The sequence below is a fragment of the Oncorhynchus mykiss genome, chromosome 6 (assembly GCF_013265735.2).
Source record: "Oncorhynchus mykiss isolate Arlee chromosome 6, USDA_OmykA_1.1, whole genome shotgun sequence".
NCBI classification, from domain to species: Eukaryota; Metazoa; Chordata; class Actinopteri; order Salmoniformes; family Salmonidae; genus Oncorhynchus; species Oncorhynchus mykiss.
In genome coordinates this window covers 64,952,412-64,978,439 of record NC_048570.1, presented here as the reverse complement: position 1 = coordinate 64,978,439, position 26,028 = coordinate 64,952,412, and the positions used below count along the sequence as shown (strand labels likewise).

At 39.8% G+C, this 26,028-nt stretch overlaps 2 protein-coding genes across 11 annotated transcripts in view; one reads left to right on the top strand and one right to left on the bottom strand.

Annotated features, from left to right (window-relative positions):
• The first annotated feature begins 4,672 nt into the window (after positions 1–4,672).
• LOC110526350 (meiotic recombination protein REC114) lies at positions 4,673–20,225 on the top strand. 3 transcript variants are annotated; one of them, XR_002473933.2, is made up of 7 exons: positions 4,673–4,902; positions 5,138–5,227; positions 12,366–12,449; positions 13,046–13,234; positions 13,797–13,871; positions 14,201–14,434; positions 19,720–20,225. XR_002473933.2 is itself a non-coding variant. In XM_021607245.2 (6 exons), the coding sequence occupies exons 1-6, from the start codon at positions 4,834–4,836 to the stop codon at positions 14,381–14,383; spliced, it is 690 nt and encodes a 229-aa protein (XP_021462920.2). In that variant the 5' UTR covers positions 4,673–4,833; the 3' UTR covers positions 14,384–14,607. The 3 variants fall into 3 exon arrangements, 2 of the variants coding, with proteins under 2 accessions (XP_021462920.2, XP_021462921.2); XM_021607245.2 differs by lacking the exon at positions 19,720–20,225 and having other exon boundaries at positions 14,201–14,607; XM_021607246.2 differs by lacking the exon at positions 19,720–20,225 and having other exon boundaries at positions 4,839–4,979; positions 14,201–14,607.
• LOC110526349 (neuroplastin) overlaps positions 16,293–26,028 on the bottom strand; it is a 62,347-nt gene continuing 52,611 nt past the window's right edge. For 4 of the 8 annotated variants that reach the window (XR_005052194.1, XR_002473931.2, XM_021607240.2 and 1 more), the window contains 2 exons: positions 17,853–17,929; positions 16,293–17,384 (listed from right to left, as the gene is read on the bottom strand). Coding sequence is in view for 4 of the 8 variants with exons in the window: in XM_021607240.2 (XP_021462915.1) it covers positions 17,869–17,929 (61 nt within the window). In the remaining 4 variants the exon portion in view is untranslated. The remainder of the gene's footprint in view (positions 17,385–17,852; positions 17,930–26,028) is intronic. The other 4 variants (XR_005052195.1, XR_002473932.2, XM_021607243.2 and 1 more) reach the window with 1 other exon arrangement.

The window sequence follows — 26,028 nt, the reverse complement described above, 5'->3', positions numbered from 1 at the left end:
CAAGTAATGTCTGCAGTTTTCGGTTTGGCTATTTGTTTCAATTGTATTAGTCTAAAAATAAATCTCTTTGCCAAAATTCGTCATCTCTCCCATGTCTTATTCGACTAGTAGTTGTTCTGAAATGTGTATTGCTTGCCTACATTTTACTCCCTCTATGTTTAATATAACAAACATACATTCATTATTAATTTCGGTTGCCTATACCTGACATACTTTCTATAGAAAGTATTTGACTCTGATGTGTGCCACAGAAAGTATTTGACTCTAGCCACAAAATTAAGGAAATTAGAAAGGGGGTCGGCAAGGCCATTTTCTGGCCAGCCGACGAAATCCCCCCTCTATCTTGGGAATGATCTGAACACATATGTTAATAAAAGTACAACATTTTCAAACACTTTATTGATTACCATATGGAGATTAATAACAGAGGGGAATCTGAGAATGCAGGGATTCCAGCAGGGTGAGAGTTGAAGGAGTCCAATCTGGAGCTGACAAGGGCTGGAATGTAAATGACATGTGATCATCTCGGGTTATCTAACATTTGAGAATGGGCAGGCATTCCCTCGGATGAAGAGCATCTCCGTCTTGCTGATTATGTGAGAGATAAGTTGAGTGTCCTATGAATATGTATATGTACTTTTTTCTATTATTATCATTATTGTGTTTTGTGGTTGAGGGGTGGGGGAGGTTGATGGGGATGTTGCAGGTTCTGGGGTGTCCAATTGAGGGCGAAGGGACCTATTCGGGAGGGGATTCTTCATGGAGGCACATTCAGTCATAGTTTTGTTTATTATATTATTATACATGTATTTATTTTTTAAATATTTTTTTTCCATTAATATAACAGTTTACTGTGATTATGTATATGCACTCATGTTGCCTTATAAGGCAGGGGGGAGCTTTTCGGCAAAACACCGGCACAACATCTATTTCAGTCCAAGTCAAGCACTGGTTAGCTAACATGCTAAGCAGTTGCAAAGTAGTGAGTAGTTGCAAAGTTGCTAATTAGCCAAAATGCTAAAGTTTCCATAATGGGATTCGAACACACCGTTCGCGTTATACATCAACATCAACCTCGACCAACCCCACTCCTTTCATTTTTGCCTTAAGTAACCTTCTATCTTATGTAACCATGCCAAATGTAACATATCATACTAATATGTCTAGTCTATGAGACCAGTCTGTAGAAGCGAGAACTGCAAATAAGCAAAGCTCTCCCCATTTATTCAATAGCTATCAGGTCCTTTTAAGTTATGTCCCCTCGGGATTGTTTTTTTGCAGCCTGGGTAATGCGTTTCCAAAGGTGATACTTAGGCTAATATGCCATTCTTCATGCTATTGTTCATCAGGTTGTAGGATATACAGACAGCAACTGTGGTAGAATGATCAGCTGGTAGGGGATACTGCTACACTAATTTAATGCCATACTGGTGATTTATCAAGATAACTTTCACAAACCAAAATGTACAGTGTATGAAATAAACATTGTTAAAGGGTTATAGAAATGTATTTTTTGTATATTTTGCTCAACCTTACCAATGCCTACATAATGCAAATTAACTATGCAAATAAAATCAATAAAATTATGTTCAAAAAGGATATAGGCTGTGGTAAGCTATCTCATGAATTAATATAATGTATCCAAGTGAGCAGACACCTAAGCCAATTGATTCATGAATGGTTAACTCAAGACGCCCTCAAATGCCCTTTGTGCCCACTCCCATACCCAATAATTCTGTATTTCTTTGTGGTATACAGGTAGATCAGAAAAGCCACATCCCTGATTGGCAGATGTTTTGCAACCCTGATTAGAAGTACCTGCTGCTCATCGGTTGTTCCCTACAAATGCTGTTTTGAATGTATTTTTTTTTTACCGACACACTGAAGAAGACTGCAAGAGGAATCATCTGTGTATGCTATCCCTGATGCAGTAAAAATAATAGATAAACCTACAAATGCAACATATGTTTCAGTGCAGGTCCATTATACCGTTTGTTAGCCTATAGCCTAATGATATAGCCTAAGGATGCAATGCAGGAAATGTAAAACGTATAGTGCATTCGAGGTTTAAAAAGGCTTATGAAGTTTGTAATTTCCACCTTGAAATTTCAGACTTGATTTTCTCTTATGAAAAATGTATTAATTTATTTATTTTGCTGATACTCTGTTCTGGACCTTATAGCCTACTGGCTACTTTCACCCCTAATTTAGACATGTTTCTGCTCATAATTTCCAACATTTGGTAGGCCATATTATAATTTCAGACCTTTTGTTGGACATTTGGTAGGCCATTTCTATGTCAGCTATAGTTAAGATAGATGCAGCTTCTCTTCTGTCATAACTTTTTGCCCCAAAAGACAAAATAAAGTGGTGCTCAGCAGAAAAATGTCTTACATTGATAGAATGAATGCATTAGAAATCTAGGTAACAATGGTAAAGTTGTCTGCTTTGTTTAGGGACCGGGAAGAAAACGCAATAACTCGAAAAAAGTGGAAAGATTGATCCTGTGCAAAATGTCCAAATGTCATCAGTTCGACCGGTTTTAAAGAAATGAAAAGCTGAGAAAACAATGAAACAAGTTTATGATAATACTTCAGTTCATCTTTGGTGCATATTTTACGTGGTTGAAAATCAGTGGAGGCTCCTCAGAGGAAGGGGAGGATCATCCTCAGTGAATTTCATAAAAATAAAAATAGTGAAACATTTAAAAAGTTACCCTTTTTAGATAAAACTAGGCCTATACAAAATATATTCACTTCACCAATAATTGATTAAAACAAACTGTTTTGCAATGAAGGTCTACAGTAGCCTCAACAGCATTCTGTAGGTTAGCACCACCAGTTTCTGTCCTCCTCTAGGTACATTGACTTCAATACAAAACCAAGGAGGCTCATGGTTCTCACCCCCTTCCATAGACTTACACAGCAATTATGACAACTTCTGGAGGACGTCCTCCAACTTATCAGAGTTGTTGCAGCATGAACTGCAATGTTGTCCACCCAATCACAGGATCAGAGAATGAATCTGGTACTAAAAGCATAAGCTAGCTAGCACTGCAGTGCGTGGTGAGTAGTTGACTCAAAGAGAGAAAGACAATAGTTGAACAGTTTTGAACAAATTAATTTCTTTAACAATGAAGGAAAATCAAGAGCGAGCGAGAGAGAGAACTATAATTAGATGTATTTTTAAAAACTTTCACTGTCATTTAGCTAGCTAGTTTAGCCTACTAAAACACCAGGCACCAAACAGAGGGATGCTATGTTAGCTAGCTGGCTATGGCTATTCAACACTGGAACTCTTCCAAGTAAAGATACGCTTTTGGTTTTATTAAATGATTTCTACTGGGTGTAACTGCTTGCTGACTGTTCACTGTACTCCATGATTGTAGCGGATTTATTAATGCGTTAGTTCTAGTAGCTATATTGACTATGACATTACTAACGTTGTTAGCTAATATGGTGACAAAAATGTTGACTGTGTGTAGCGGTCAGCAGTTATGATAGGAAGATTTGGAAATATTTTTTCACCTGGTCACAGACAGCTGATGTGTTGTGCACTGAAATCCACAAGCGAAAAAAGGTGGGAGGAGGAGAGCATGTAGATGTGAGAAGGAATTATACAACGATCAAAATGTTCATGCTGTTTGTATGTGGCTGCTATGAAAGTGAACTGTGTTTGCACTTGATCAAGGGGGTATTCATTCTCCCGATTCTATTGAAAAACTTTCTTAAACAGAAGCAAACAGAACGAAACAGGGATAAACATACCTGAATTTATCCAATAGAAACTCTCGTTTCCAACTGGTGGACTAATGATTACAGCCTATATCAGCTAGATGCAGGCAAGAGTGTGCAAGGCGGTCACTGTCACCTCGATTACTCACATTTTTCTCTCGACCTGTGCACCTACGTTGCAAACTTTTATTTATAGGCTAGGTTTTAGCAACCTCATGATGGGTATTAGGAAAATTTGAGGATCATGTAGTAGCCTAAACCTATCGATGTTACATTGAGCTGGGTGAATGGAATATGAATTTTAGTCATCCAATATGCTGTAATAGAAATAAGGCCATGCTCATTAAAAAAATTATCATCCTCCCTCATCTTAAACATCAGCAACCACCCTGGTGAAATACTGCTTGTATAACACATTACACATTACATGACATGCTCATTCACATTTTCTCAAGAAAGATTGAAAGAAATACATAATATTTCTCCACTTCTGTTCCTGAGACAAAATTAACATTTGTTGTATAATTTTACTGCAAGAAATGCATAATTCTGCAGAGTTAATATTATATTTGCGAGAGGTTATTTGCTTACAGACAGTGTCCATATTTCAGTTACTATTCCATATAAATTTAAATGAGGAATATTCTGTTTATTCATGAATATAGGGATACTCGTGAGCGGGATATCAAAGGTGCATGTAAACACTTTGTTCAAGACTTTACGCTGTATGTGAGCTATGAATACCTTGCGCACTTAAATGTGGTCACTATTCTAATTTAGCACCACCAACACATCACCCAGTAAATCAAAAAATGGAGCAATTGAGTTTGGGGATTAGGTTAGAGTTGAGTAGGTGCAACTAATGTGCTGGGCAGACACAAAAAAAACGCACTTCTAGCGTCTCCAGCCAGAACCCTGCGCATGCGCGCACACAGAAACACAATATACGTGACTCATGACTTTCTGATATTCCCGCGCTCATCAAGCAAAACAAACGTAGCTAACTAGCTAGCGTTAGCTCCTCTTATAAATATATATCTTATATTCTTAAATATTTTATTTTTTTACAAATGACAACTGTAACGTTACATAAATCTATATGGAGGTTGAAACTTTTTGGGGCGTTTTTTTGCCTGGGACCAAAGAAGACGACGGTAATCCATGGAAGGTGACGTGAAGTTGTCTAGTCGTGAATTTTGTCCAACAACGTCGGTCTTTATATGAGATAACGCTAGCCAAAGTTAGGTACCTAATGCCACTTGCTAGCTATGCTAACCAAACATAGTTTACAAATATAGGCGAGTTTACTACATTAGCAAATCAAAGAGTTATAGGTCTACACTTTACATTATGGATTTTGCCTCAGATGTGATGTTGAAAAATGTGTCTTGAAACTTCTCTAGATGTTTGAGCCCAGTGAAAGCGCGGGTGAATTGGTGCTCACCATTGTGGAATCCGGTCATATGTTGGTGTCCCAAGGTCACGATCTTCTGGTAAGTGAGTTGAGGTCTAGCTACTAGACTTTATATGCCCTTTGATGTCCTAAAGTCAAGTCATTCCTGGATGGATCTGGATCTAGTTTTTACTGTATTTTATCTGGACTGCACATCTCTAGGCTAAGTAACAATGTATCCAAATATGATAAAATAAAAATAAAATATCCCCCAATATATTCAATAATTGATTATTATATACCAAGTTACTGCCAAATGTACACTCAATAGACATAAAATAATAGCTGTTGTTGTCCAACCTGCACTCATTGTTGGCCTAAATTACACTGACTGTACAAAACATTAGGAACACCTGCTCTTTCCATGACATACAGATCATGTGAATCCAGTTGAAAGCTATAAACACTTACTGATGCCACTTGTTAAATCCACTTCAATCAGTGTAGATAAAGGGGAAGAGACAGGTTAAAGAAGGATTTTTAAGCCTTGAGACATTGATTATGTATGTGGGCCATTCAGAGGGTGAATGGGCACGACAAAAGATTGCAGTGTCTTGGAACAGGGTATGGTAGTAGATGCCAGGTGCACCAGTTTGAGTGTGTCAAGAACTGCAATGCTGCTGGGTTTTTCACACTCAATAGTTTCCCATGTGTATCAAGATTAGTCCACCACCCAAAGGATAACCAGCCAATTTGACACAACTGTGGGAAGCATTGGCGTCAACATAGGCCAGCATCCCTGTGGAATGCTTTCAATACCCTGTAGAGTCCATAACACGAAGAATTGAGGCTGTTCTGAGGGCAAAAGGGGGTGCAAGTCAATATTAGGAAGGTGTTAATGTTTTGTACACTTTGTACACTTATTTTTTATTAACAAATATGCCTTCTAACTCAGGCTAGTCTAAGCTTAGATATATTTTATTAGGATAATAAGCAGATAGCCTAGCTATGGATACAATTGTATGTTTTTTGCAACAATGTTGAAAAGTGACCCCGATTTTGACATTCAAAGGACTTGATTACAAGTCCTTGAAAATACAAGGAACGAGAACAAATACTGAACACCTGCTAGGTTGCTGCTGTACATAGAATAGTGCCTGTGTTAGTGTGTAGTTTAGTGTGTGTGTTAGTGTGTGTCTTCTCAAGGTTCACTGCCAGACTCTGTGTGCAGCTGAGAGACCCAGCGGGAATGGCTGTAGAAACACAATGGCCATAGCTGCACTATGCCACATCGAGTGCTGGATGGAAAGTGGCTACAGCTATCTTGCTGAGCCAGGGTGCCAGGCAAGGCTACATGCTAATTCATTTTAGGACACAAAGTGCTCTCTGACAAAAGTGGATAGTGGTCATTGATAGATCGTCGCCCTTAATCTTAATGCACTTGAGTATCTTTCAATGAAGAGAGTTTACAGTAGTACACAGTGGCTGATTCCAGGGGAGTCCCAACTGTATGATGATGCCATATTAGGATGCACCATGCTGGAGGAGAGAGAGGGTTATTGTGTGTAATCATCATCCAGATTACTCCTGATTCTAAGATGTAGTGTAATGGGGGCTTTCTCTCAGAAAACGACTGGCTATGCCTCACAGAATGACTTGAAGACAAGTCTTGTTGAAATTATGTAATGTTATGTATTATGTATCACTCCCTGATATGATAACTTTCAACTAAAAATAAAAATTTGATCTAATCCCTTCAGAACATCTCAGCGGAGTAGGAAAATTGAAATCTGTTTTGAATCTGGAAGTACGGAGCTGAAGTGTAATGTTTTATGTAACAGAGCTGAGTAGACTTCATCCCTCCATTGTGTTGAAGTCCATTTGAAATGGAGAAACATAACTTGCAGTATCTACAGTGGCAAAAAAAATACATATGAACCCTTTGGAAATACCTGGATTTCTGCATAAATTGGTCATAAAATTTGATCTTTTATTTTTTTTAATTTTTTTATTTTACCTTTATTTAACCAGGCAAGTCAGTTAAGAACAAATTCTTATTTTCAATGACGGCCTGGGAACAGTGGGTTAACTGCCTGTTCAGGGGCAGAACGACAGACTGTTGACCTTGTCAGCTCGGGGGTTTGAACTCGCAACCTTCCGGTTACTAGTCCAACGCTCTAACCACTAGGCTACCCTGCCGCCCCGATCTGATCTTCATCTAGGTCACAACAATAGACACGCATAGTCTGCTTAAACTAATAACACACAACCAATTATACGTTTTCATGTCTTTATTGAACACACCGTGCAAACATTCACAGTGCAGGCTGGAAAAAGAATGTGCCCTTGGATTTAATAACTGGTTGACCCTCCTTTGGCAGCAATAACATCAACCAAATGTTTTCTGTAGTTGCGGATCAGACCTGCACAACGGTCAGGAGGAATTTTGGATCATTCCTCTTTACAAAACTGTTTCAGTTCAGCAATATTCTTGGGATGTCTGGTGTGAACTGCTCTCTTGAGGACATGCCTCAGCATCTCAAATCAGGTTGAGGTCAGGACTCTGACTGGGCCACTCCAGAAGGTGCATTTTCTTCTGTTGAAGCCATTCTGTTGTTAATTTACTTCTGTGTTTTGGGTCATTGTCCTGTTGCATCACCCAACTTCTGTTGAGCTTCAATTGGCGGACAGATAGCCTAACATTTTCCTGCAAAATGTCTTGATAAACTTGGGAATTAATTTTTCCGGCGATGATAGCAAGCTGTCCAGGCCCTGAGGCAGCAAAGCAGCCCCTAACCATGATGCTCCCTCCACCATACTTTACAGTTGGGATGAGGTTTTGATGTTGGTGTGCTGTGCTGTTCTGCACTTTTTTTTCTCTACACATAGTGTTGTGTGTTCCTTCCAAACAACTAAACTGTAGTTTCATCTGTCCACAGAATATTTTTCCAGTAGCGCTGTGGAACATCCAGGTGCACTTTTGCAAACTTCAGACTTGCAGAAATGTTTTTTTTTGGACAGCAGTGGCCTCTTCCGTGGTGCCCTGCCATGAACACCATTCTTGTTTAGTGTTTTATGTATCGTAGACTCGTCAACAGAGATGTTAGCATGTTCCAGAGATTTCTGTAAGTCTTTAGCTGACACTCTAGGAGTCTTCTTAACCTCATTGAGCATTCTGCGCTGTGCTCTTGCAGTCATCTTTGCAGGATGGCCACTCCTATGGAGAGTAGCAACAGTGCTGAACTTTCTCCATTTATAGACAATTTGTCTTACTGTGGACTGATGAACATTAAGGCTTTTAGACATACTTTTGTAACCCTTTCCAGCTTTATGCAAGTCAACAATTCTTAATCTTAGGTGTTCTGAGATCTCCTTTGTTCGAGGCATCAGGCAATGCTTCTTGTGAATAGCTCAAATATTGTGAGTATTTTTTTATAGGGCAAGGCAGCTCTAACCAACATCTCCAATCTCATCTCATTGATTTGACTCCAGGTTAGCTGACTCCTGACTCCAATTAGCTTTTGGAGAAGTCATTAGCCTAGGGTTTCACATACTTTTCCCAACCTACACTGTGAATGTTTAAATGATGTATTCAATAGAGACAAGACAAATACAATAATTTATGTGTTATTAGTTTAAGCACACTATGTTTGTCTATTGTTGTGACTTAGATGAAGATCAGATCAAATTCGATGACCAATTTATGCAGAAATCTAGGTAATTCCAAAGTGTTTGCATACTTTTTTTGCCACTGTAGATACTGCAAGTTATGTTTCTCCATTTCAATTGGACTTCAGCACAATGGAGGGATGGATCGTCTATTCAGCTCTGTTACATAAAACATTACACTTTATATGTATATATACATGCATACAGTTGAAGTCAGAAGTTTACATACACTGTATCACAATTCCAGTGGGTCAGACGTTTACATACACTAAGTTGACTGTGCCTTTAAACAGCTTGGAAAATTCCAGAAAATGTTGTCATGGCTTTAGAAGCTTCTGATAGGCTAATTGACATAATTTGAGTCAATTAGAGGTATACCTATGGATGTATTTCAATCCTACCTTCAAACTCAGTGCCTCTTTCCTTGACATCATGGGAAAATCAAAAGAAATCAACCAAGACCTCAGAAAAAACATTGTAATCCTCCACAAGTCAGGTTCATCCTTGGGAGCAATTTCCAAATGCCTGAAGGTGCCATGTTCATCTGTACAAACAATAGTACGCAAGTATAAACACCATGGGACCACTCAGCCGTCATTCCACTCAGGAAGGAGACGCGTTCTGTCTCCTAGAGATGAATGTACTTTGGTGCGAAAAGTGCAAACCAATCCCAGAACAACAGCAAATGACCTTGTTAAGATGCTGGAGGGAACAGGTACAAAAGTATCTATTTCCACATTAAAGCGAGTCCTACATCGACATAACCTGAAAGGTCGATCATCAAGGAAAAAGCCACTGCTCCAAAACTGCCATAAAAAAGCCAGACTACGGTTTGCAACTGCACAAGGGGACAAAGATCTTACTTTTTTGGAGGGAGAAATGTCCTCTGGTCTGATGAAATAAAAATAGAACTGTTTGGTCATAATGACAATCGTTATGTTTGGAGGAAAAAGGGGGAGGCTTGCAAGCCAAAGACACCATCCCAACCGTGAAGCACGGGGGTGGCAGCATCATGTTGTGGGGGTGCTTTGCTGCAGGAGGGCCTGGTGCACTTCACAAAATAGATGGCCTCATGAGGGAGGAAAATTATGTGGATAAATTGAAGCAACATCTCAAGACATCAGTCAGGAAGTTAAAGCTTGGTCGCAAATCGGTCTTCCAAATGGACAATGACCCCGAGCATTCTTCCAGAGTTGTGGCAAAATGGCTTAAGGACAACAAAGTCAAGGTATTGGAGTGGCCATCACAAAGCCCTGACCTCAATCCCATAGAACATTTGTGGGCAGAACATAAAAAGTGTATGCAAGCAAGGAGGCCTACAAAGCTGACTCAGTTACACCAGCTCTGTCAGGAGGAATGGCCCAAGATTCTCCAAACTTATTGTGGGAAGCTTGTGGAAACCTGAAACGTTTGACCCAAGTTAAACAATGTAAAGACAATGCTACCAAATACTAATTGAGTGTATGTATGTAAACTTCTGACCCACTGGGAATATTATGAAAGAAATAAATAATTCTCTCTACTATTATTCTGACATTTCACATTCTTAAAGTAAAGTGGTGATCCTAACTGACCTAAGACAGGAAATTCTTACTAGGATTAAATGTCAGGAATTGTGAAAAACTGAGTTTAAATGTATTTGGCTAAGGTGTATGTAAGCTTCTGACTTCACAACTGCGCTGTTAAAAGACACTGATGTCCTGATGACACTGATGCAACCGCGCACCTATGTGAGAGTGGATTCTCGGCCCTCACTAGCATGAAAACTAAATACAGGCACAGGCTGTGTGTGGAGACTCTCTCCAATACAACCCAACTTTGCAGAGTTATGTGCATCCTTCAAGCACACTTTTCTCATTAACCTGTGTTGAGTTATTCACAATTTTCAATGAACAAATAAGGTTTTATATGTAAGATGGTTAAATAAAGAGCAAAATTATGTATTATTATTATATTATTTGTGCCCTGGTCCTATAAGAGCTCTTTGTCACTTCCCACGACCCAGATTGTGACAAACTCACACTCATTATTCTATTTAATTAATGTATCGTATGCGTGTGTGTGGCAGGCTTACAATGATGGCAAAAAACAACATTTGAGAGTGTGCTGACCCTGGTGCTAGAGGGGGAACACAGCTGGATGTTGAATGTTTGAAGGGGTACGGGACTATAAAAAGTTTGGGAACCACTGGCATAACAAATAACTAGCTAAACATTTCACGATTTTGATTCTGTTTGAATTTACAATCTGGAGTGCCAGAGTGCGCTCTAGGCGTTCGTTGTCAGATTGTCCGTTCATAAATTCGGAGCGTTCAGAGCGCTGGCTGAGAAGTAGGGTTGATCCAAACATTCAAGGGCAGTCAAGCACCCAAGCTAACGTTGGCTAGCTACTTCCAGACACAAATGAGACTGAGAGAACACCATTTTGCTTGCCCTAGCAGAGCTGGTTATGCTGTAACTGTCCTGCTGGCAACAATTTATTTACGCTTTTTTTGCCGACGTTTACTGACACCGGCCATATTCAACGGGTGTTGAATATAAAGTCAGCAGTTATTCTGCGCGAGACTGCTCTGAAATCAAGAGTAGATATTCAGAATGAACAATGTCCATAGCACTTAGCTAAGAATTATGTGAATAATCAAGTCAATAAACGTTGGGTAGTTTAGTTAGATAGCAGATTGTTAATAATACTGCCTGGCAAGTTCGATGTATTATTAGTAGCCAGCTAACGTTAGGTAGCTAGCTAACATACCTACTGCTGTAATGCTATGCTGTTCATAAGGATAACATAGCTAACAAATTGTCAAAACAAACCTATTTGAAGAGTCAATACTTTATTACATTACTCAACATTTTCTTAAAATGTTTCATGATTAGTTAAACCAATGAATAATTTGTATCCACTTTCGTCAGACTTCGGCCGCCATTTTCTACAAATCTGAAAATGTTGTGAAGCCACGCCCATTTTTGGAAGAATTGCATTATGGGCCCTAAAAGCACGGAAATAGTGCCCACTGCATGTATACTTTGTAAATTTTTCCACATTTAGTACGACAACTTTTGGCATGCTAACTATATCCATACTATGACCAATAAGCATACTATGTACTCAAATCACGTCTCAAATAGTATGGTTAGTGTGGTTAATATGAGAATTCGAGCACAGCTTATGACTCTCAACGATGATATTTAGTACAACAACATTCAGCCTCCAACAGCTGGTTGTTCGAGATGGAGATGGAAGTTATCTTTCCAAATACAGTACATACTGATGGCATGCTGCTGGTCACAGGGTCTGTCTGGATGGGTTTCTGAGTCAATAGAGCCCCCTGCAGGCGCGCTTATGTCATTTCAGATCATTTGAGATTGCTCCTGCTAACCAAAAGTAGAGCTGTGATTGCTTCATGCTCCGTCTGATACTATTAAATGGACTTGTATGTCTCATTGAAGACATGAGGATTAGCTGTGTGCCCTATCCAATATGACTTTGGTTTTACTACTATGACTTTTGACTGTTGTTTGTTTACCATTGTTAGTCTGTCTGAATGTTGTGTTACTTGCATTTTTCAGGATGGGTTTTCCTTGCTTGATGCTCCAAGCTTCCTCAAAGTTCAGCAGAAATCAGATACCCTACTTTTCCGTCTGACTGTTAAGGTGGGTTGCGAAAGTGATTTTCTTGGAGCCTTTATTTGCTTTTAGAAACAACACCATTTTTAAATAGAAGCTACAGTCGTACAGTATACAACAGTATACATACCAACTTGTATTATTATTCTAGCACCTAGTTTTAAATGAAACGTAGGCTAATGTTAACTACAAGGCAACACCGGAATTTTACAGAAGGTAATTTCCTCAGCAATTTGTATAGTGGCAGCTTTATTTACCATAGCCAGATTTCACATTGACATGAGCGTGGCAGAGCTAATGTTTGGCAGGGGTGGCTGTGCTGAGACAACAGTGTAATTGGTCATTAAATGGCTTGAATTAAGGGGATCTGAGGCCTGACACGATGCATTTTAACAGTCTTGGCACAGCTAGCTGGCTGCGAGCAGTGCTTTGGCTGCCCATGTTCTGCCAAGGGCCTAGCTTGTGAGTGATATGTAGGCTAAATAAGTGTTGTAGGTACGTGTCACTGTGATGAATTGTAAGTGGCGTGTCAAGCTTGTAGTCTGCTGGTCAAAATTGCCTCAGTAGCGGCGAGGAGGAGATATAGGCCAGCTCTCACACGAAACACTGCTGTATATGTGCAGGGGGAGAGTTGTTCGATCGGGATGCAGTTCAGTGGCAGCAGGGCTGAGGCCCTGGAGGAGCGTGGCAGTGCAGTACTCAGACTGAAGGAGTACCTGCCTGTCACCACACAGGGGGGGCCACCACCACCACTCAGCTGCACCCCAACATCCAATCAGCCCCCTACCAAGACCACTGCACAGGATCAACAGGTACTCAACAACACATTCACACAGAAAGCTACGTATTGCATCATGAAAGTGTATTTTGGAACATCTGAATTGTAACAGCTCCTGCAATACATTAACTAACTGAAATGAGTGCATTGCATATTTTTTTCACCTGTGTTGCTGTTCTTATTTTAAGAATGTAATTCTTCACAATGTATGAGGCAAACTATAGTTAATGATGTACTAAAGTTGCTGTTGTTACAGTAAGAATCACCCACTAGATGGTGCTATTTACAAGCATGAAAACAATATAGCTAGTTTAATACTGAACAGCCCTGGAACCAACTAGGTTAATATGGATTTTATGTATGAATCAATGACAATGTGCGATATGTCAATCCTTAACCTCCCCACACAGAAGGGGGAGAAATGAAACCAACACACACACATTTGAAAAAGCTCTCAGTGAGGATGAAAGAGCTATGATGACTGAGGGAAATCATTCAATAAAGGATGCAACTATGATGCAGCTCTAACCTCCCTTGGTGTGTTGCCCTATAAAGTCCTGTGGCATTAGTATCATCTCTTTTAACCTTGTCATCAGGCGAGTGCTGGGGAGGCTATGGCTACTGAACCGGAGGTCGTCCAGGGCTCTTTATCCATCAAACGTCTTACCCAGGTAGGTTGGTACTGACACAACACGGTGATTAGATAGATGACTGATGAATGCTGAGGGTGATGATTCACTTGATGGAGTTTGACAATCGCGCGAACTGAATGAGTAGCAGTTATTTAACATTCAGGAGTTACTGCTCTCACCCACTGAGCTTGAATGTAACATACACTTCATGGGGTTGTAGTTATTCCCCGCCACTACTGAAGTGTAGAGTAGCCCAATGGAATAATTAACACTTAATTGACTTGGGAGATTATAGTTAGCCGATGTCATGGCTTTAAGTCTATACAAACAAATGATCAGATCCCTGGTCTATCTTTATTTTTCCTCAGCACTTCCTGGGCGAGCATGGTCTGTCCTTGCCCCTGGTGTCCTTGCCCCTGGTGCCACAGTGCTCTGTTCTGTGGGGAGCTGGAGCCCTTCCTCCGCCTGTGTCTCTTGGACCCCAGCTTCCCTGCCTTGGTGGAGGAGGTGGAAGGGGAGCTGAAGAAAGTGCTCCAGGACTGAGGAGCTAAAGCTCATCAACACAAACAGCCAGAGGGAGACAGGTCAACTCACTACACACGGTACACATGTGGGTGGGAGGTGGGTTGTGGAAGAGTTGGGGAATGTGTTGTTTAGAGGTCGACCGATTAATCGGAATGGCCGATTTAATTAGGGCACATTTCAAGTTTTCATAACAATCAGAAATCTGTATTTTTGGACACCGATTTGGCCAATTTTATTTTTAAAATAAATGTACAAATGTACAAAGTCAGTTAAGAACACATTCTTATTTTCAATGAAGGCCTAGGAACAGTGGGTTAACTGCCTCGTTCAGGGGCAGAACGACAAATTTTTTTGGGGATTCAATCTTGCAGCGTTACAGTTAACTAGTCCAACGCTCTAACCACCTGATTACATTCCACGAGGAGACTGCCTGTTACGCGAATGCAGCAAGCCGAGGTAAGTTGCTAGCTAGCATTAAACTTATCTTATAAAAAACAATCAATCAATCATAATCACTAGTTAACTACACATGGTTGATGATATTACTAGTTTATCTAGTGTGTCCTGCATTGCATATAATCGATGCGTATCGTTGCTCCAATGTGTACCTAACCATAAACATCAATGCCTTTCTTAAAATCAATACACAGAAGTATATATTTTTAAACCTGCATATTTAGCTAAAAGAAATCCAGGTTAGCAGGCAATATTAACCAGGTGAAATTGTGTCACTTCTCTTGCGTTCATTGCACGCAGAGTCAGTGTATATGCAACAGTTTGGGCTGCCTAATTTGCCAGAATTTTACGTAATTATGACAAACATTGAAGGTTGTGCAATGTAACAGGAATATTTAGACTTATGGATGTCACCCGTTAGATAAAATACAGAACTGTTCCGTATTTCACTGAAAGAATAAACATTTTGTTTTCGAGATGATAGTTTCCGGATTCAGCCATATTAATGACCTAAGGCTCGTATTTCTGTGTGTTATCATGTTATAACTAAGTCTATGATTTGATAGAGCAGTCTGACTGAGCGATGGTAGGCAGCAGCAGGCTCGTAAACATTCATTCAAACAGCACTTTCGTGCGTTTTGCCAGCAGCTCTTCGCAAGCACTGCGCAGTTTATGACTTCAAGCCTATCAACTCCCGAGATTAGGCTGGTGTAACTGATGTGAAATGGCTAGCTAGTTAGCGGGGTGCGAGCTAATAGCGTTTCAAACGTCACTTGCTCTGAGACTTGGAGTGGTTGTTCCCCTTGCTCTGCATGGGTAACGCTGCTTCGAGGGTGGCTGTTGTCGTTGTGTTCAATGTTCGAGCCCAGGTAGGGGCGAGGAGAGGGACTGAAGCTATACTGTTACACTGGCAATACTAAAGTGCCTATAAGAACATCCAATAGTCAAAGGTATATGAAATACAAATGGTATAGAGAGAAATAGTCCTATAATTCCTATAATAACTACAACCTAAAACTTCTTACCTGGGAATATTGAAGACTCATGTTAAAAGGAACCACCAGCTTTCATATAGCTTTCTTACATGGCACATATTGCACTTTTACTTTCTTCTCCAACACTTTGTTTTTGCATTATTTAAAACAAATTGAACATGTTTCATTATTTATTTGAGGCTAAATTGATTTTATTGATGTATTATATTAAGTTAAAATAAATAAATGTTCATTCAGTATGGTTGTAATTGTCATTATTACAAATACATTTTAAAAAATCGGCCGATTAATTGGAATCTGCTTTTTTTGGTCCTCCAATAATCGGTATTGGCATTGAAGAATCATAATCGGTCGACCTCTAGTGTTCTTCATGCTGCTGATTGTGTAAATGTGTGCTGGAACATAGTGACCATTGTGTTGAAGGAGGATATTTGTAGCAGGACAAATTTTGCGGTTTCTAGAAAGGATTTTCGAGGCAAAAAAATGAAATGTATTTTGGAGCCTTTTATTTTCAAAAATGTATTAGTCTCGTATGTTATTGGTCTGATGTTTTATCGTGGCTAGAGATACCGTAGCTCCTTCCATTCCCACCCTAATGTAGGTCCATTTGCACTGCAATACACATGGATACATGGTGTATTTATAGGACAGGAGTCATGCAGCTACAGCAGTGCATTTTGCTATACCAGCTTCCAAGTGATCCCACAATATTAAAGCTTCACTGAGAAAAACAAACTGCCCCCAATATATCTATATATGAATACATATTGCATAGGATAATAGCCATGCTGTACAATTTCAGAAAAATAAAAATGAATGAATTAAGTTGGGAAATATAAAATGTATTTTTTTCTTTACATACAGTATTTGCTATTGTTTGAACACTCGTACCTCAACATATACAAGACATCCTAAGTTACTCTGAAAAATAAAAATAAACACTCATTTTATTTATAACTAGATAGATATAGTAGTAATTTTCATATAATCATTTTCAAGTAAATACTGCCAGACATCAAATCCCTTGCATCACATTTTCACTATAATGGCTGTTAAGAGTGGACTTTCCTTTCACTAAATCAAACATAGTTTAATGACAATGAATCAGCTGTACAAAGTTATTTAAGAATATAACAGTATTTTTCAGTTCAGGACAATTTCATAAAAAAACATAATTCCTTTGGACGCAAAATAGCCATACAGACATGAGGGAAAACAACAAAGTCTATTCTGGGCATCCTATTGCGTAATAATTTGCATGCGTTTTACATGATATGTAATACAAAAAGGATCACCTCTGGTTGGAGGACATGATAAAATGAATAAAAGAGACATCAAACAGCACACAAAAAAAGATGTGCACACCTTTCGTGATGGAATTAGTCATCTCTCCGTCCAGGACTGTTCATGTAAGACTGAATAAGTCATGCTTAAGACAGCCATCTTGTTCTTTTCTGCCAGTGTTACGCTGTTATTGTTTTTTCTCGTAAGAGAGAGATGAGATATGCTTCATTAAAAATTGCCTGGAGCTCCCTCCTCAGATACCTTCATATGGTCAAGATATGCAGTTAGTCATCTGTTCATGAAAATCGGGGGAGAAAGGAATTAGTATACCCTGTGCACATTATCACATTCCTACAGTATATCACTTAGTTGACTTCCATATGCCTCATATTCCTTTTTCTAAAGGCCAGAATACTCACTGCAATGAGTAGCTTCTCATTTTATGAAGGCCGGAATACTCACTAAAACGAGTAGCTTCTCATCTTATAAAGGTCGGAATACTAACTACAACGAGTAGCTTCTCGTTTTATATAGGCCGGAATACTCACTACAACGAGTAGCTTCTCATTTTATGAAGGCCGGAATACTCACTACAACGAGTAGCTTCTCATTTTATAAAGGCTGGAATACTCACTACGAGGATTAGCTTCTCATTTTATAAAGGCCGGAATACTCACTATGAGGAGTAGCTTCTCATTTTATAAAGGCCGGAATACTCACGACGAGTAGCTTCTCATTTTATAAAGGCCAGAATACTTACTGCAACGAGTAGCTTCTCATTTTGTATTCCTCTGGCGCACATTTTTGTCTTTGTGGTTGTTTGTCGAATTTGTTTTCCTAGTGAAGAAATACCAAGAGAAATACCAATTCCAGGGGGAAATTATGATATGTATATATACAGTGCATTCGGAAAGTATTCAGACCCATTGACTTTTCCACATTTTGTTACTTTACAGCCTTATTGTAAAATTGATTACATCATTTCCCCCCATCATCAATCTACACACAATGTCCTATAATGCCAAAGCAAAAACAGGCTTTTAATTTTTTTTGTAAAACAGAAATACCTTATTTACATAAGTATTCAAACCCTTTGCTATGAGTCTCGAAATTGAGCTCCGGTGCATCCTGTTTCCATTGATCGCCCTTGAGATATTTCTACTTGATTGGAGTCCACCTGTAGTAAATTAAATTGATTGGACATGATTTCGATTTGCACACACCTGTCTATATAAGATCCCACAGTTGACAGTGCATGTCAGAGCAAAAACCAAGCAATGAGGTCAAAGGAATTGTCCGTAGAGCACAGACACAGATTTGGGGAAGGTAAAAAAAAAAAGCTATAAAAAAAACATTGAAGGTCCCCAACAACACAATGGCCTCCATCATTCTTAAATGGAAGAAGTTTAGAATCACCAAGAATGTTCCTACAGCTGGCCGCAGGTGAGAAGGGCCTTGGTCAGGGAGGGAACCAAGAACCGATGGTCAGCTCCTGAGTTCCTCTGTGGAGATGGGAAAACCTTCCAGAAGGACAACCATCTTTGCAGCACTCCACCAATCAGGCCTTTATGGTAGAGTGGCCAGACGGAAGCCACTCCTCAGTAAAATGCACGACAGCCCGCTTGGAGTTTTCCAAGAGGCACCTAAAGGACTCTGACCATGAGAAACAAGATTCTCTGGTCTGATGTTAGATTGAACTCTTTGGCCTGAATGCCAAGGGTCACTTCTGGAGGAAACCTGGCACCATCCCTACAGTGAAGCATGGTGGTGGCAGCGTCATGCTGTGGGCATGTTTTTCAGCGGCAGGGACTGGGAGACTAGTCAGGATCGAGGGAAAGATGAACAGAGCAAAGTACAGAGAGATCCCTGATGAAAACCTGCTCCAGAGCGCTCAAGACCTCAGACGGGGGAGAAGGTTCACCTTCCAACAGGACAACAACCCTAAGTACACAGCCAAGACAATGCAGGAGTGGCTTCGGGACAAGTCTCTGAATGTCCTTGAGTGGCCCAGCCAGAGCCCAGACTTGAACCCAATCACCCAATCAAACATCTCTGGAGATACCTGAAAATAGCTGTGCAGCAACGCTCCCCATCCAACCTGACAGCTTGAGATGATCTGCAGAGAAGAATGGGAGAAACGCCCCAAATACTGGTGTGCCAAGCTTGTACAGTGGTTCCTCCTTTAAAATTTGCTAGCTTACACCGCAGGACCTAGAGGTACTCAGCGTCACGGCTTCATGGCTTCAGACCACCGCAAGGGGGAGTTAGAGCACTCATTATGCATTTGGGTCCCAAGGTTTTTATATGACCAATCATATCGAGTGGTTCCAATGACAGATTTGACACGAGCCACCCGTCCCTGGTGACTTTCTTCAGCAAAGATGGCTGAGAAAACATTACGGTGGAAGCAAATAAGTAATTATAACATCATAACAAGTCAAGCAAAACATTTACAATTAAGAGGAATATGTTAGTTAATGTAGAGACAAACGATTGTGCATATTTTTTTGTCATAAAGTTCATGTACAAAAACTGCTATTTAGCAAGTTAGCTGACTAGCTAACATTAGCCAGCTAGCTAGTGTTATGACATGAGTATGAAAATGTAATTCGTGTTTAATGTTTTAGGGACTCCTGAGAGAACCTGCAAGCCAGACTGTCGTCTTGTGAAACAGTGGATGTAAAGAATCTAGCTAGCTAAAGCATTTACTGCAAATTCAATGTACAATTGTGTTAGCTTGCCTTGCTTATATTTGCCATGCAATGCAGCTGAAGTAACATAGCGAGCTAACTATTTGCTTATTGTGTAGTGGAAGATGAAAATAACTGTATTCCTATGAATGTGTAGCTAGCTACAGTATGTAGCCGATCTGTGTATGGACCCTTAAAAGGTTAGGTTCTGAACTAATATTCATACCAATGAACCTCAGCTATCATAGTTGTATCAACTTCAAGTCTGAATGGCATTAATGAAGCCTATGGATTGAGTAGAATATAATAACTTTATTGTGCCAAGGATGCAAGTCCTATATACATGTACTGTTATTACCATGCATGAGATCCCCACATTGTAGCCTGTACATTGACTATATTCACTGATCATGTACACTTCCTTGGCAAATAAAGGTGCGGTTCAGGTATGAATCTCTTTGAGACATTCTTTTTCAGTCATATCCAATACTAGGTGTATCAAACTCCATTCTTTGAATTATGCTGTGTCTGCATGTATGTATTACAATTATACACTTCAACAGTGTTTACCGCTCCTGGGACATCAATGATTACACATTGTAACTATGCAATAGACTAGAAACATGATTTAAGAAAAGGCTGATTTGTAATTCATATAGCGAGAAAAAAACAGTACACTACGCTTCCTATGAATATCTAACTCCCTTCATCTGCATTAATCTGAGGACACTGGATAGGTGTAGTATTTCAATGAGATACTTCATTTCAACCAGTGGAGAATGTGAAATGTTTTATTGAAAGTTCATTATCCAGGTGTTATAAATACAAAATACATGCATTATAAATATTATAATTGTAATATATTACAAATACAAGTTAAATCTGTACTTCAATGCACAAATGGTGTGCATTTTAAAAAAGAGGAACCAAGAGGAGGTGGGGAGAGAGGTGTAGAAGACAGAAAAGGAAAGAGGTAAAACAGAGGAGCAGGGAAGACAGCATATGATTAATGAATTGCAGTGTTACCCTAATATTCTCTCAGTTCATCACAATTACATCGTGTCTCTAGTGGTATCTCCTAACCAGCCTTGGGCTCCCAGTCGGCCCGAAGGTTATCTTAAGAGCGGGTGAGGTGGCGATGACGGGACTGGCTTCCTCTCTTACATCAAAACATACCTGCAGACGAGAGACCGATAGATAGAAAGAGAGCATGATTAAGCTTTGTTTTTTTTATTCTAACACGGTCAGTCATCATAATCATCAGGAGGTGAAATGCAAAACTGACCTTGGATCATTAACTCTGGGACTACTACATCTCTATCTGTATTTCAATGTAAAGCATCTCTTTAATAATACTTCCTTTTGTCCCGACCAAGTGACCTCTCACCTATGATCATGCTGTTCCCTCTGTGTCAGCCAGTTCAGATGCAGGAGGGGTTCACCAACATAGCTGATATAACTGTGTGTGTGTAGTCTTACCTGGTGTTCACACTAAGTGGCTACAGAGTTCTTTATGCTGAAAAGCAGACACATGAGGACAAAAAATAGAAGATAATGTCAGTATTAGACTTTTACATTACCAGATCACAAATTAATACATAAATACCACTTGAAGCTTGATGATGACTTGATCATTTGAATCCGTTGTGTAGTACTAAGGCAACAGCTGGTGAGGTGTCAGGTTCACCTATGGACTTAAAGGGTGATTATTCCAACTCTCTGTGAAATGGTGCAGATCTGCCCGCAGACGGTAGGAACACATATCCCGCACAGAAGAGGTGGATAGAATTCGACAGGTCAAGGTAGCCTTCTTCCTCCAAACTGTGCAGCAAGTTGTAGTACTGACATGTCACAGCACTCCAAACACTCCATAAGCATTCCACTCTAACAGAGAGAAAGAAAAGGTTTTGTGTGGGGGAGGAACCTAATCTTTGTGGTCCTGTGGTCTTCCTCCATGAATAGTGAACACTGGTGGGGCCAAGGTTATAGAAATGCAAGTTGTGTGAGCCTCTGTGAGTGGTTACTGACTGTTTTGTGACGCAGACACCTGTCTGAGTGTACCATAAACATTTAAATGTAGAGGGCTATGTGTCTCATCACTTGGTTATTGCTAGGCTAACCCCCAGGGAAATCATGACTTGGCAGCAACGGGCTTGATAGTCCAGTGAAAATGGCTGAGTGTTAATGTGGTGTAAATCGGAAAATTAGCAGCTGACATCTTAAGGGTTATTTAATTAATGCATGTGAGACAGGTTCCATGTTCAACAAGACAGGCAGGAAGATAGAAAAATAACACAGAAGAGGTTAATTACCTCTGGTTATGGACACTTATGCCAGGAATAAAGTTCCACTACCTGTTCCTCGGACAGTGAACATACATCTGTCAATATCTACATTTTCGACCCTTTGATCAGCTCGCAATCTGAAAGTAAAGAACATAGCTTATTTTTTTTGTAGATATGAAAACAATAACTGAGGTATGACTGTTCAATCTAAAGCAGCAGGTGTCATTTTCAGGAGATGTCAATACAGCACAGAAAGCTTAACACCAGACTGGTATTGTGGTTGTTCATAAGGTGATGGGAAATATGCAATATGCATACAAAATAATATACTTACCTTCCTTGAAAATCCATCTATACTGCCAAAGATGACAATGTTGTATCTTGAAAAAAAGCATTGGAATTAAAAGTGAGTTGTTTAACCTATGAACCTGCTTCATTATTCACGTATTACCAGTTGATGAAGAACAACTCCAATTGCATACATCATTGAACATTTGTCTACGAATAAGTAAGAATAAAAAAGTTCAAATAACTTCTTAGATTTGATGGAGACATACATCTTAGTACCTTATCAATTTATGATTTGTATCAATGTGGACGAGAGACAGGGGAGCAGGAACAGAGTATTTTTGCCGAGCAATGCAACGAAGCTGGATCGTTCTGGCAATGATACCTGCACCATCTACACGCTGCGAAGACTCCCTAACTCTTCGCCATTGTACACGATGGCCCATTACTTGGAGACTTCCTTTGACCATTCTAAAGCCTGCAAGGGGCATCCTTGCCTTAATGGCCCTGACTTTCAGGGAATGCTACTCTGATATGTCAGATGAAATGTTAGACACATTTCATCTGACATATCAGAGTAGCATTCCCTGGCAGACATATTGTGTTCTTTCATCCTTCTGTAAAAAAGCTATCTGTTACACTGTCATGAAATATGATTTTATATCGACTATGAAACAAATAGGACAGGGCCTGCTAATGAGTTGCCATGAAAGAAAGTTAGATGAATTAAACTGAAAATGGCGAGAACAGGCATACGTAGCTAAATGTTTTTGGTTAGCTTGATAATAATAATTGCATGATTTATTATTCTACGGAATGTTTGTATCTATGTAATATAGTAGAATGTTATGAACCGATACTAACTACTAGCTATGTAGAAGTTGGACAGAAGAACGCCCAGCGCTGCTTACCTGAGATGCCATCATCACACAGTCCTTCGTAGGTGTCCGCTATGACTTCCTTTGTGTCGGAAAGAAAGGCTGAACAGTATTGGTTGAAGCCAAACTGACACTCAAAAAATGGCCAAAATGGAGGGGGGTTGATAGCGAAATTAAATTGTTTTCAAATACAGGTTTTGTTCTTCAATATGTTTTGCGCTCTAATACAAAATATTTTATTGCAAATTTGTTTTTTTACTTTGAAGCCTCTTTTGCTTTCAGAACAATTATTTTTGATTGAAAATATAAAAAAAATGTTGCTTTCAGAACAATTATTTTTGATTGAAAATAATGTTTTGCTCTCGACAAAAATAGACAAATGTACCTCCATAGCATATAACAATTTGCTTGTGAATAACCAGACCTTCATACAAACTTGCAATGCAGAATTCTTGACGCACAACTGAAGATGCTGACATATCCTGCATGCACGCCCAAAAGCGAGCCACTCAGGCAGAGAATGATGCGTGGAAGAGGGCGAGGAACGAGATGGGAGTAACAACAATTTGTTGCAAGTTGGGGAGGGGGGCTAATAGCTGAACAATAGACTATTAAACTTTTACTAAATAATTGTCTAATAGCCAAGCAAGGTGTAAAAAAATAAAAATAATTATATCACAGACCAGATTTGCCCTAATGACCAAGGGGGAGTTTGGGCACTGATTATGCTTTTGGTTCCCAATGCACTACTGTGTCTCTAACTGACAATGAATGGGCAATATAAACCAAATAATAAACTGATAATTGTGCACGAGTTCAAGTGAAACGAGCAGGGAGCAGGGTTCGAACTCTAAACCTTCTTGCCCGAAGTCCAGCCCGCTATCGACTGCACCAAAAGCATGCTCAAGCCGCAGTGTCGATAGAGCGCGTCCTCGCGGTAGCTTGCTACTCAATGTAATAAAGTGAATACTTTTCAAATAAATGACCTTACACGTTATGTTCGCTGACAATTTGTTAGCTACGCTGTCCTTACAAACCACATAGCATAGCATTACAGCAGTATCTACCGGTATGTTAGCTATCTACATAACCTTAGTAGTTATAAATCAAAACCAAAGTTTATTTGTCACGTGCGCCGAATACAACAGGTGTAGGTAGACCTTACAGTAAAATGCTTACTTACAGGCTCTAACCAATAGTGCAAAAAAAGTTATTAGGTGAACAATAGGTAAGTAAAGAAATAAAACAACAGTAAAAAGACAGGCTATATACAGTAGCGAGGCTATAAAAGTAGCAAGGCTATATACAGACACCGGTTAGTCAGGCTGATTGAGGTAGTATGTACATGTAGACCTGGTTAAAGTGACTATGCATATATGATGAACAGAGTGTAGCAGTAGCGTAAAAGAGGGGTTGGTGGGTGGCGGGACACGTTGCAGATAGCCTGGTTAGCCAATGTGCGGGAGCACTGGTTGGTCTTCCCAATTGAGGTAGTATGTACATGAATGTACAGTCGTGGCCATAAGTTTTGAGAATGACACAAATATTAATTTTCACAAAGTCTGCTGCCTCAGTTTGTATGATGGCAATTTGCATATACTCCAGAATGTTATGAAGAGTGATCAGATGAATTTCAATTAATTGCAGTCCCTCTTTGCCATGCAAATGAACGGAATCCCCAAATCCCCAACCCCCAAACATTTCCACTGCATTTCATCCCTGCCACAAAAGGACCAGCTGACGTCATGTCAGTGATTCTCTCGTTAACACAGGTGTGAGTGTTGACAAGGCTGGAGATCACTCTGTCATGCGTGTAAGTGTAATTGCATCTGCACGCACAGTGAGGCGAAGACTTTTGGGAGGATGGCCTGGTGTCAAGAAGGGCAGCAAAGAAGCCACTTCTCTCCAGGAAAAACATCAAGGACAGACTGATATTCTGCAAAAGGTACAGGGATTGGAATGCTGAGGACTGGGGTAAAGTCATTTTCTCTGATGAATCCCCTTTCCGATTGTTTGGGGCATCTGGAAAAAAGCTTGTCCGGAGAAGACAAGGTGAGCGCTACCATCAGTCCTGTGTCATGCCAACAGTAAAGCATCCTGAGACCATTTATGTGTGGGGTTGCTTCTCAGCCAAGGGAGTGGGCTCACTCACAATTTTGCCAAAGAACACAGCCATGAATAAAGAATGGTACCAACACATCCTCAGAGAGCAACTTCTCCCAACCATCCAGGAACAATTTGGTGACGAACAATGCATTTTCCAGCATGATGGAGCACTTGCCATGAGGCAAACGTGATAACTAAGTGGCTCAGGGAACAAAACATTGATATTTTGGGTCCATGGCCAGGAAACTTCCCAGACCTTAATCACTTTGAGAACTTGTGGTCAATCCTCATGAGGTGGGTGGACAAACAAAAACCCACAAATTCTGACAAACTCCAAGCATTGATTATGCAAGAATGGGCTTCCATCAGACAGGATGTGGCCCAGAAGTTAATTGACAGCATGCCTGAGCGGATTGCAGTGGTCTTGAAAAAGAAGGGTCAACACTGCAAATATTGACTCTTGTATCAACTTCATGTAATTGTCAATAAAAGCCTTTGACACTTATGAACTGTTTGTAATTATACTTCAGTATTCCACAGTAACATTTGACAAAAATATCTAAAGACACTGAAGCAGCTAACTGTGTAAATTAATATTTGTGTCATTCTCAAAACTTTTGGCCACGACTGTATAGTTAAAGTGACTATGCATCTCTGATAAACAGAGAGTAGCAGCAGCGTTAAAAGAG

Bases quoted from the DNA above. Each gene is read 5' to 3' on its own strand.
- LOC110526350 (XM_021607245.2), top strand. From the start codon at position 4,834: ATGGAGGTTGAAACTTTTTGGGGCGTTTTTTTGCCTGGGACCAAAGAA. The intron at 4,903-5,137 runs GTGACGTGAAGT...AAACTTCTCTAG, and splicing joins ACGACGGTAATCCATGGAAG to ATGTTTGAGCCCAGTGAAAG. The intron at 13,872-14,200 runs GTAGGTTGGTAC...ATTTTTCCTCAG, and splicing joins CCATCAAACGTCTTACCCAG to CACTTCCTGGGCGAGCATGG.